Source organism: Musa acuminata, chromosome BXJ3-7 (genome assembly GCF_036884655.1).
Source record: "Musa acuminata AAA Group cultivar baxijiao chromosome BXJ3-7, Cavendish_Baxijiao_AAA, whole genome shotgun sequence".
Classification (NCBI taxonomy): Eukaryota; Viridiplantae; Streptophyta; class Magnoliopsida; order Zingiberales; family Musaceae; genus Musa; species Musa acuminata.
The window spans coordinates 8428889-8440845 of record NC_088355.1 but is presented as its reverse complement, the minus strand read 5'-3'; the positions used below and the strand labels follow the sequence as shown (position 1 = coordinate 8440845).

The 11957-nt window shown below is 41.6% G+C and overlaps 2 protein-coding genes and 1 long non-coding RNA gene across 3 annotated transcripts; 1 reads left to right on the top strand and 2 right to left on the bottom strand.

The window, feature by feature from the left end:
• The first annotated feature begins 91 nt into the window (after positions 1 to 91).
• On the top strand, positions 92 to 1266 carry LOC103991826 (ethylene-responsive transcription factor ERF017-like). The gene has a single exon (XM_009411366.3). The coding sequence runs from the start codon at positions 159 to 161 to the stop codon at positions 726 to 728; it is 570 nt and encodes a 189-aa protein (XP_009409641.2). The 5' UTR covers positions 92 to 158; the 3' UTR covers positions 729 to 1266.
• Positions 1267 to 1889: 623 nt separating this feature from the next.
• LOC103991824 (uncharacterized) lies at positions 1890 to 3851 on the bottom strand. The gene is made up of 2 exons (XR_001979138.2): positions 3652 to 3851; positions 1890 to 2417 (listed from the first exon to the last, which is right to left on the bottom strand). It is a non-coding gene; the product is annotated as an uncharacterized LOC103991824 (long non-coding RNA).
• Positions 3852 to 5216: 1365 nt separating this feature from the next.
• LOC103991401 (serine/threonine-protein kinase RIPK) lies at positions 5217 to 7869 on the bottom strand. The gene is made up of 5 exons (XM_009410843.3): positions 7267 to 7869; positions 7064 to 7199; positions 6520 to 6656; positions 5986 to 6109; positions 5217 to 5905 (listed from the first exon to the last, which is right to left on the bottom strand). The coding sequence occupies exons 1-5, from the start codon at positions 7645 to 7647 to the stop codon at positions 5388 to 5390; spliced, it is 1296 nt and encodes a 431-aa protein (XP_009409118.2). The 5' UTR covers positions 7648 to 7869; the 3' UTR covers positions 5217 to 5387.
• Positions 7870 to 11957: the final 4088 nt, after the last annotated feature.

Here is an 11957-nt window from a genome sequence, read left to right as displayed (position 1 = left end):
AGTCCACGCGGTCCACCTCAGCGATTGCCAGGCCCTCAGCGTCTGTAGCTTAAATGCCGCACCCCGCTCTTCCCGTCCCGTCCTCAGTGTGTCGGATTGGAGCAAAAGCAAGAGACCGGGAAGACAGGAGGCGGCCACGTGTCAGCACCCCACCAACTATGAAGCCGGAGGGGGGGAAGGCGGCGGCGGGGGAGAGCGAGCGGGGCGGCGAGGTTAGGTACCTGGGGGTGCGGAAGCGGCGGTGGGGGAAGTGGGTGTCGGAGATCCGCCTGCCGCGGAGCCGGGAAAGGATCTGGCTGGGGTCGTACGACGCCCCCGAGAAGGCGGCCCGGGCGTTCGACGCCGCCGCCTTCTTCCTCCGCGGCGACGCCGCCCGCGTCAACTTCCCCGACCAGCTACCCAGGGACGGCCCCGCCGGGGGGGCGCTCTCCCACGACCAGATCCAGGCCGCGGCCGCCCGCCACGCCAACGGGACTCCGCCGGCGGCCTCGGCGTCGGGGGCTTCGGACGGTCTCGTGACGGACGAGAACCAGGAGCTCGACGAGTCGTTCGTCAGGTTCATGGCGATGGACGACAATGCGGACTTCCCGTTGCTCTACGAGGACTTCTTGTACGGGGTTTTCCCTGCGGCCGGAGCGCCGATGCCGCCTCAGGACGGTACCGCCGGCATCAACGAACACGATGGGAATGAGGTTTTTGATGAATTCCCTGCGCTTTGGAGCTTCTGAGGAGGAGGAGGAGGAAGAAGAAGAAGACAGTCCGAGGAATTAACAATTTGACTTCATTACTTTTCTTTTTCTGCATGCCTTCAGCTGGGAATTATTGGACCAGCTTGGCAGCAGTGGATTTCACACGCGCACACACACTTTTCTCACTCGGCTCTCTCTGTCTCTCTTTTTTTTTTGGGAAGTAAATCCATGTCGCAATGGTTTCCTATTGTAAGGGGGCAGTGAAGCTGAGTCGTCGTTTCCGTAATAAAAGAGGGAAAAGGTTCAGCTACAATAAAAATGTCTGAAGCAAGTGAGAGTCACGTGTCCAGATAGACCCAAGAACACCTTTTCCTTCTCACACACACCATCACGCCGTCAGTGTAAGAATGGGAGGAAGATTCATCAATTATTAGCTTTGGGTGCAAGCTTTCCTTTTGGCTTGTCGTTCTCCTCCTATATATTTGAATCGTCTTCTTACGTTACCATTCCTGGTTTGCAGTGTACGCACGTGCTCACTCGTGCTGTTATCTTCCTGTAGCTGATGTAAAACTTGGTGACTCGCAGGCATCCTTCGAAGTATCCAAATATATTCTTGGCAACGCCATCATTGGTTTCATGCTGTGTAACTGTAACTCCACAGATTCGATTGCAGAATTTTGTGTACTTGAAAGTGTTGACTGTGCCGCCTTATAAGACTTGGCTTCACTGAATCATGATGCATATCCTAACCCACAGCAAAATGGGGTTTTCGGGAGGAAGAAAAGGGGATAAGTAGCACGATCAAGTAACATCGCTGCACAAGAGATGAATAAAATGGCTGCCATCCATCCGAAAGCAAGCCTTCATTGACTCTCGCGTGCGAGTGATGTAGATATGGAACTGACATGGACTTTATCCCATACCGGATTGGATCGTAGTGTAAAGTTCAAAGGTAGCTCGTCAATGAGCTTTTTCCAAAATGTCTTGATCAAATGTACCAAAATGCAGATATCAGATTGGATTCCGATTGAATAGATATCACACATACAAACTCGTGTGCTTGACTTCATAAACATCAATATTAATTCTGATGATTTACAGTAATTATTTAGATATGCTTGGTGTTCACAGATGCAATTCACATTGCAATAGGTCATGGCCCAGACATTGTGCTACAAATAGTGCACATCAGAAAGAATATAGAGGGTTGACAACAGAGACATTTTTTATATGGCATATAGTTATGGCTACACCATGCAGCAAGTAACCATAGTAAAGAAGAAGAAAATACATGGAAGGTTCGCCGGACAATTTTATCGACCCACTCCACATGTCCACAAAATATGCTAACAATGATAACACAAGTAGGGGGGACAGATATGCTGATTTGAAAAGATGTACAAGATAAGGAAAATACATATTCACTTAGTCCTTTGGTAGTAAATGAGCTGCTTTGAAGCACTAGCATTTTGGATTCGTCATCGTGGATGGCCTGGCTGGCCCTCACAATCATCCCCGTGGAAGCTTGGCTTAGGGCTTGTTGACCTTGAGCATGCATCAATCTCTGGCTTGTTTCAATCTTGCTCGATGACAGTGACACGGTGATTGATGGAGATATTGGTTGACGATAGACCACGAAATACGGCAGCAGCAACAGCGGTGGTGGTGCCAGTGGTGCCAGCGGGTAGAGGAAGCATCCTGAAGGCAGACCCAAGGGAAGTTGTTTTGCTACCCGAAGAACAGTGAAAACATAAAACAATAAGAACACTAATCCAATACAAAGACAAGAAAACAATTTAATTAGAATTGATGATGTTTCCTTCAACAGATCTCATTAGCAAAACCATTGGCATGCCAACATGATGATATCTATGATTATTACGAATTAGTTATAACACCAAGCCACAGTTGAAAAGGTTATGTTGATTGATCGTCAATGAGTTATGTGTGACGACACAATCTGTTATCCGATAAGATTCATCGGGGTTAAGTGTGACACTATATGTGAGACTATCGGGTCACATTGTGGTCATAGTCAATACATAAGATTGATTTTTGAAAGTGTTATATACTTCTAGTACTATGCTATCTAATAAATTGTGATATCTGCAACCCTATTAGACAAATACATGGTATTTTAATCATCTGATATGCTTGATATTCTGATTAATACACTCATCAATTTAATCATCTGATTTTGGTAAGTGTGATACTATATTTATAAACATATTATGGTTAATTTTTCTAGTATAAAAATATTAAACATTTAAAAAACAATATTTATAAGGAGAATACTATTATAAATTAGAAAGAACAAACAATCACAAGAAAAGCCTTAAATGCTAACATCAACCTCAATATAGCTGTAAATAAGCATATACATACCCAAATAACAAAAATAAAAAGGGGAGAATATCCAGGAAGCTAAAGACCACTTAATCATCTGACAATGTGCTATTAACACACGAAGAATTAAAAACTTCTTAATAACTTTCACCTAAATGATTTTATTAGAATTTAGCTGATACATGAAATAAGCCATCCAAAACAGCATGTACTGTATGACAACTAAAAGATCTGAAATGTTGAATCATAGAAACCACAACTATCATTTATCTAAGCACGCTATTAGAAGTAAACAAAATCTCCAGTAATGGTAGGAAGAACGAGAAAAGGACAATAAAATGCTTGCAAAAACAAAGGAAGAAAAAGAAAGATCAAGCTGCCGGGTAGCAAACACAAACAAAGAACCAAAAGCAAGAGAACAAACGGTACTTCGCTAAAAAAAATGCATTTTTTTGGTATACCGCAGATAAGTCCAGGAAAAGCAAGAGAACACAAATTCATCAGCACCAACAAACACCCAGGAAAACTACATTCGAAAACTCCACAATTCTAAAAACACAACCATCCAAAAGGGAAATTCCGAGCGAGACAAATGATTCAGAAGGGCGACACGAACCAAACCTGAGAAGTGACCAACAGACCGGGGCAGGGCTAAATCGACTGGTGCTGATGCACGATGCATGGTTCCTCGCCCTAGAGTTCTTCCGACGATCTGCGAATTGATCGGATCGAAGGAGCCCAGCTTTAGGGCTTTAGGAAGAGGGGGCAAAAACAGAGGGAATTGGGCCGTGAACAGCGAAAGAGAGTATTAAGCCGCGCTGGTCCTCGATAAATGGGGTTATTGTTGGCATTCTCTATCTAATTGTGAACTCGCAATTGTTGGGCAGCTAAGTTATTCAGCACATTCGTAAAAATATATCAAATGAAATTTTAATTCTTAATTTTTTTTATTAATAGATCTATCGCATTACCATCAAGCTAATATTTTAGATGTTATTATGTTATTTGATGATGCTTATGAATCACTTTTTAAATGTTACATCACTAAATATTTACACTATATTTAGGATCGTAAGAATATACTCTTTTAATATGTAAAGCCTTAGTAAATAAATCAATAACCAATACTACTAAATTTAATTTTTTAATTAATATTAGTTGTTTCGCAATCTCGCTATCGATGTCACTAGTATAGTGTATTCCTTTTTAACGACCACATCCACGAGTGTCATGATACTGTTATTTGCCACCATCATAACTTTCAATCATTACCATCAATCTCACCCATGGGATAAGCACGTAGAGTTCCATCGCTATGGCCTTACATCCATTAGTTGTTGTTGTGCTCTCGCCAATAGTAGCAATCGTCTTAATAGGGTTGTTGCCTCCTCTGTCACTATGAGTTAGCACCATCGTAGTAGGTGCAGTCGCTACCCAATGCAACAATCATCACATGCCTTGCCACCGTTCAAGGCCGATAACTTTCTATAACCTCCTCCTACAGGCACTCCGTTGTAACAATAATCGTTGCCGCCTATACAACCACTACACATGATAAGGCCAATGACGTTGTCATCTTACCTGTTCATCATGATTTCCTTTTGCAATGTTAAGTGACCACAACACACCACCTACAACAAGTTACCCATTGTAGGGTTACATAATATAATATTATCTCACTTAGCTAATTAATTGATATAATATAAAAAAATTTAAGATTATAATAAATAAAAATAAATTTTAGTTAATCTTCATCATTTTACATGCTAATTCAATCCAAAAACTTAAGTTAATATATTATGTGGGTTAGACTGACTCTCTCCACATTTACCAATATGAGACTATTCTCTTAGTCTTTTTTTTTTTTTTATCTCTCATCACAAATGAACATCTTCTAACATTCTTCTTCTATTTGTATGACTTAATTGTCTTTCCTTTACTTAGAAAGATAGGTGGTGTAGTCAATTATATCCTCAATTATAACTTGATCAGTGGTGTGACTTTGTTGATTGTTTGGTCTTAATCCTTTTCTTCAATCTCTCCTTAGAAGTCAACATCTTCAAATATAATCTAACAAAAGCTCAACCCACTGTTACTTCTCGGTGTCCCCTCTGAGCTTGCCCGATCTAAACTTGTTGCCGTCCCTCTAATAAGATAATTTCGTGAAATGGAGTTATAGTGTGCAAGACAATCTATCATCTATAGATTTGGTTGCAGTTCGTGAGCATTATATCAAGTGCTTATATATACAACCACACCGATGGCTGCTTCTGATCTCAGAGCATCAGCGTAGCAATGTGGAAATGATCAATACAATCCAAACTACTGTATGATTCCGCGTCTTCTCAAGGTTCATGCTCCGTTCTGCTTGTGGTGTTCTGGCGAGGTTCGATGCTGTGGGTTTCCTCCTTCCTTCACAGCCTTCGGGGACCTGACCTTGTGCCGGTGTCCATGGTGATGATGATGGTGGTGCCCGTTCTTCTTCGCTTCGCTCTTTGTTGATTCTTCTTTGCATCCATCCTCCGCCGGTACTACGTACACGAAGGGGGCGATTGGCATGTCCTTCACGTCCAGGAGAGGCTCCAAGGTCTCGACAATGGCGGACATCTGAGGCCTGGACTTGGGGTGATGGCTCAAGCACTTGTACGCCACCGCAGCCGCCTTCTGTGCGCCCTGCTCGGAGTACTGCCCGCATAGGCCGGGATCCATGATACGGTTCAGCTTCCTGGGATCGTTGAGACAAGGCCGTGCCCACTCCACGAGGTTCTGCTCCCTGCTCGGCCGTTTCTTGTCCACGGATCGCCGGCCTGTCAGCAGCTCAAGCAGCACAACCCCGAAGCCGTACACGTCGCTCTTCACCGTCAGGTGACCTGAGAAGCACGTAACATGGCGGATCAACCCGAGAACAGAAGGAATCTACTCACAGGAAAGGTCGGATGTGCACAATTACCAGTCAGGATGTACTCCGGTGCAGCATAGCCTTGCGTGCCCATAATCCGAGTGGAGACGTGGGTTTCATCTCCTTCGGGACCATCCTTCGCCAGACCAAAGTCCGAGAGCTTTACTTCGTAATCCTAAGGAATTAGCATTGCATCAGTCAACTCAAGATGAGTGGGGGAAATCGCCATCAGTGAACCAGTGACAAAGAAACATGAGCTACCACCAATAATGAATGATCTTCCTAGAATTTGCATATGAATCAATTCTCTAATGTAGACATACACTTTGCATGCATGTTCTTTTGAGACCTCGCGTTGTAGCCATAGAATCTCAGGGATAAGAATGGTAACAACACAACTATTGATGCATACTATTCCAATGGTTGGTATCCATCTCTGTCACAATTCGTCTGGGATTCTTTGTGTTTTGGAAACGTTCAATCCGAAATGAACAATCTCAATCATGCAGCTTCATCACCAGGCTGCTCGCGGGAAGTAGTCCACCGAGAGGAGAAAAGGTAATGGTGGCGATGGAGGGGACTTACCGAGTCCAACAAGATGTTTGAGGCCTTGAAGTCTCGATAGATCACCGGCTTCTCGATGTCATGGAGAAAGGCGAGGCCTTTGGCGGCTCCGATCGCGATCTTTAGCCTTGTTGACCATGGTAGAGATGCAAAGTACCCTGCACAAAAGATCAAACTTTTTGGTATCTCCTCCTAGCAAGCAAATTAGGTAGCATTGCATACAGGACATTTTAGTCGTAGCATTCATGATGATGATGACGATGACGATGACGATGACCAAGACAATGTTCAGGAGCTGTTCATTATTTATTAGTGACCTCAAAAAGACTCGTGCAACTTCAACAAGGCCGAAGCTCACGCAGAGAGCAAGAGAGGGTGAGGAGTAGAATTGAAACAAACCAAATGGGTGGAGGATATTTTTCCTTCATGAAAACGAAGGGTGAACGACTGTGATTTTGATGGAGTGGACTTATTGATCACGTAAATGGCCACGTAATTGCAGTAGTAATCTATCTTTACGTTTGCGGCAAACAGAACAGCAAGAACAATCTTGAACCGGACGTACTTTTGAAGAGGTGGTTCTCCAAGCTGCCTCGGGTCATGAATTCATACACCAGCAGCCTGTGTTCGTCTTCGCAGCAGTACCCGATCAGCTTCACAAGGTGTGAGTGCCTCAGTTGGCCGAGAAAGACGACTTCGGTCTGCAAGGTGCGAGAAGAATGAGTTGCAGGAAGATGAGAAGCAGTAGCTATCTGCATCGGCGCTCACCAGCCATTCCTTGTGACCCTGCGAGCCCTCCAAGTCCAGGACCTTCACGGCGACCGCCTGGGCCTTCAGCCCCGGCTTCACCTTGTCGTCGACGAACCCCTTGTAGACCGGCCCGAACCCACCCTCCCCTAGGAAGTTGCTCGACGAGAAGCTCTGCGTCGCCGCCTTCAGCTCCGCCAGCGTGAAAACGTGAAGGTTGGAGCCGGCGAGGGATATCGAGAGGTCCTCCGGCGACAGCATGCCCGTGGAGTTGCTGAGGTCGGAGTACGACAGCCGCGGAATGGATATCTGCTTCGCCATGAACTTCTTCGCCTGTTTCGATGCGGCTGTTCGCCCACCTCCATAGCATCCCGGCAGGAGAGACCTCCAAATCTTCGTCATCTTTCAGGAAGGCTCGAGCGTTTACAGATCAATCAATGCAAGCTTAACCAACACTGGTCCAACCTACTCTTTTTCTGCAGGAAGCCCGGCCGATAGCAGTAACATGAACAGGGGACTGAAGGATCGAGATGTCCTGAGGAGGAGGAAGAAGAGGAAGAGCAAGAGGAGTTGGAGGGAATGGTAGTCTTGGAGAAGGAACCAGTTGTTGGTAACATACCAACCACTCTACCAAATATAAGGAAATGTATCTGTTGACCCTTGACTTTGGCAAATGACTCCAGATGTTGACATTGACACCAGAAACAAGAAATGGGGGAGAATTTGGTTCCAAGTCCTGTCCACCAAAGTGGGCTTTGAACTCCATCACATATGCTCTTGATGTGACACACCCAACATTTTGCAGATTTGTTTTAGCAGCCTAGTGATTTCTTCATCCACATATATATAAAATACTTTTCACTACTGGGATGAATGCAAAGGAGAAAACATATGAGATTTGTTAGAAAGACTGTAATTATAATGTATGTGACTTTAAGCAGTGTCACATTTGTATATAGTTGGATAATTAGGTATTAAAGTTATTTTGACTCGGGCCGCTAACTAGCCTATCAACTTCTTTTGATCTAAACCTCTGACCAAAATGTTTAAGCTGAAGTTGTTAGTAGTACACTCATCAGACCCTTATAAGTCAATCTTAATCCTGTCCACTTTCGACGTGGGACTAATCAGAGTGTTACAAAAGTAGTATTTACATATTATCAAAAATAAAAAAAAATAAAAGTAAGATGAATGCAGAAAATGACTTGTCATATTTATATTCCAAAGCCACATTAAAAATGAGCTCAAGAAATAGACAATCAAACCACCTTTAGAACCTTCTGATCAGCATGTGAATGTGTTAATGGATTGAAAAGGGCACCTCGTGATCCGAAGACCAGGTGATGCTGGTCTGGAACCATTGTATGTGTTTGCCTCTCCATCTCAACTCTGTATGGGATATTTCTGATGATGAAATTATACCTTGAAGATTAAATATAATTTTCCTTCTAGAACATGACATATGATTTCTCATCATTTTCTTGTTTTCTCAGTTTGGAGGGCTGTATCTGTCTGTGAACATCTTATGCATTAAATTATATCTCCAGCCATTCTGCTTTCAATTCAAGGTTTACATTTGTCTTTTTGCCTGAAGGAAATAAAATATGCATCTGCTCATGCCTACATATGCATATATAATGAGTTCAGATTTGTCTTCATGTTGGTAAAGCACCAGGAAGATTACTTAGCAGTTGCTTGTATTGCATATCGTCTGGAAATTTATTGATCTTAATTGCTCCAATGACATCAGTGATCAGCATGAGGTCCACCATGAATAATTATTCCAACACTTGTGTATTGAATGAAGCAACTTTCAAGAGCACTCTCTCTTCATTCATTGAAATGAGCATCATTAACTTCCATCAGAGAGTTAAATGTGTTTCCTCAGTCTCATCAGAGAGTTAACTTTGCTCACATTTAATCTGCATCAGATGTGATACGGTGGAGAAACAATGTCTATATCAATGGGTAGGTGCAGGGTTGAAACCTTAAAACAAAGCTACAGCCATCAGTGTTATAGGTCCCTTTTTGGCCATATTCCTGGAAACCTACAGCATGAAATTTCCACAGTTGATGTCACCAGAAATGGAGTTTACTACAATAAATTCCAATGGGACTCTTTTCTTTTCCCTCATTTTCACAGTAAAATCAAAAGAATCATATCACCTTCATGCTATTTTTTTTTCTTCCTTGTAACAGTGGAGCTGATGATCTCATGAGATACCTAAGAACAGTATTCCTTTTGCAAGTTTGGTGATGAAATGTGGTCTCTAACATGTGTGGTATTAAAAGTCTGAAAGGGGGAACAATCCGATTCCAAGGGATATGGTTTTTATTGTTCATGTGAGTTTTACGTTGAACAAGGTGATGATAAACAAAGAGAACAACCATGAAAGGTTGCTACAGGCCAAGCAGAGCAGTTGAGAAGATTCTATTCCCTCATCCTAAAACCTGTTTGAGTTCAGAGTCAAGCAGCCCATTGGCACTTACAAGTCCAAACCATGGTTTCGAAGGATATAGAAGACAGAGATTTGAATAGTCTTCTGCATGCTGCCTTCTTCTTCTTCTTCTTCTTCTGGTTTACACTGCAGTTGACCAGCCCCCCGCCACCACACAGAAAGTTCATGCATCACCAGGAGAAGGAAAAGTCTTTGCCAAAATCTTCATTAAAGAAAAATAAAAGAGGTCCTCAGACCTTTTCATGAAGTCTTGAGATGAGGCACAGCAGTTAATCTTTATTGCAAGTGTCAAACACATGCATCCAAGGACTTCATGTTACAACTGCACCAAGTATGAAACTGAGAGTGCCATTTTTGTACACCATCAGAATGATGGTGTCCTTGCATCACCCATCCGACCAGGCTCCATGATCTATAGACTCTTCACACAATTATCTACCTCATAAGATTGCAGGAGTTCAATGCCTCATCATAAGAAAATTTTGAAGCCATCAGCATTACGAAATTACTACATCATCTTGTGATAAATTTCATTCATCTGATCATTATAGGCTTTGTGGCTTCTGACAACTATCTGAGATTTAGTTTTTACAATATAATTCATCATATGAATTATTAGTTTGTATAGAAATATGGAGTACCACTCACTATGAGAAGCTGGACTTTTATCTAGGAAAAAAAAAGAATTATTTCATGGTATATAGTTAGAAAATACATTTTTTTGGGCTAAAAATTATGTTTACCAATTAAAAAAGGTCACTTAAAAAATAGTATATATATATAATATAAAAGTAATCCTTTTGAATAAATGTGAATTGTAAATGTTAACTCATAAAACATTAATATTGATATTTGGATCAACCTGACTATTAATTCCATGACGAATTTCATATGAAAATCGATGTTTATTTTTCGAGTTAGTCCCTTTGACGGTTAAACTAAGTAACACAAGGTAATTTTAGTAAACAATTACTGATCTTGATTATATAATTTTTTATATAAACCTATAGAGGGAATATTCGACGGTATGGGTGGAATATTCAATGTATTTAGAATATTCCTCTATGTTAGACTAATGTCCACATGTTTTTTCATCGTTAATTATGTTGCCACATTTATATTGTGGGTAAATATTTTTCCTACTAAGAAAGTGAAAGATAGGATACTCATCTACCATTGTGTCTCTTTCATCTCATGGATTCCTTATTAACAATTTAACATGAGAACAGGGAACCAATAGTCTTACCATGAAAATGAGGACTTAAATACTTGGCATGATTTAGACCTCGGTAACCACATAAAATGAATATTGTGATAGAGAAAATTACTTCAACTTTTAAATATTAATAAGTTAATATTAACTGCTAAATATATTAAGGTGGGCCGCACGTCGGCCCACCTTCCCTACTTGGGCGGCCCATAATAGGCCAGCCCACCTGTCATTTCCAGAAATGTTAAACAACACATCTCAGAATATTAGGATGATAGCAATGGCAATGTCATACAAGAAAAGTAATTTCCTGCTGCGTCTACGACACAATGGGATCGTTGGATTTGGTTGGGTCATCTCCCTTTACAAAGAGTGCTCATTGAGCAGTCCACATCGGCTGTCTTCTCACAAGAGGAAAGACTTATGGACTTTGGGGCTACTGTACTGTTCTATGGTCTCCCATGTTCGATTCAGTCCCACAAAGCTACGATGCATGCTTTGTATCTCAGTTGACATTGTCGCCACAGACAATGGAAGGGTGTAAGATTTGTCCTCCTCATCGCCGCAACGAAGTTGACTTTGGATCTCTCTAAAACTTTGACCAGGGTGTTGACTTTCTAAAACTTCCGTGCTTTCCGCTTCATTCCTCGCCGGTTTTCATGGCACATCAGCCATCTTTGCCACACCAATCTTCGTAGCATCCATCTTATCTTACGCTTCAACAAACAAACAAACAAATGGTAGAGGATGATTGATGATCACAAGGGAAGTCATATTATTCAATTCTTGTAGTTGTGTGATGTTAAATAATAATGATCATTGTCAAAAATGATGAATGATATAAACTTGGAATATAGTTATGTATTTTTGTCAACAATGAACAAATGTAAAAATAATATTATGGTAATTTTTAAATTTTCTATGATTTTTTTTATTGTGGGTAGTGATCACTTTTTCATCATAACATTAATTTTACATTTCTTTTTTTTGACAAAATTATACAGCTTTTCTTATTTTATGATTTTTATGTGTATATATAATTA

What these genes read in the sequence shown, in the direction of transcription:
- LOC103991826 (XM_009411366.3), top strand. Translation starts at nt 159, where the DNA reads ATGAAGCCGGAGGGGGGGAAGGCGGCGGCGGGGGAGAGCGAGCGGGGC.
- LOC103991401 (XM_009410843.3), bottom strand. Translation starts at nt 7,647, where the DNA reads ATGACGAAGATTTGGAGGTCTCTCCTGCCGGGATGCTATGGAGGTGGG. An exon ending in AGGGTCACAAGGAATGGCTG is followed by an intron (nt 7,200 to 7,266) that starts GTGAGCGCCGAT and finishes CGCACCTTGCAG; the next exon opens with ACCGAAGTCGTCTTTCTCGG. An exon ending in ACCGGAGTACATCCTGACTG is followed by an intron (nt 5,906 to 5,985) that starts GTAATTGTGCAC and finishes CGTGCTTCTCAG; the next exon opens with GTCACCTGACGGTGAAGAGC.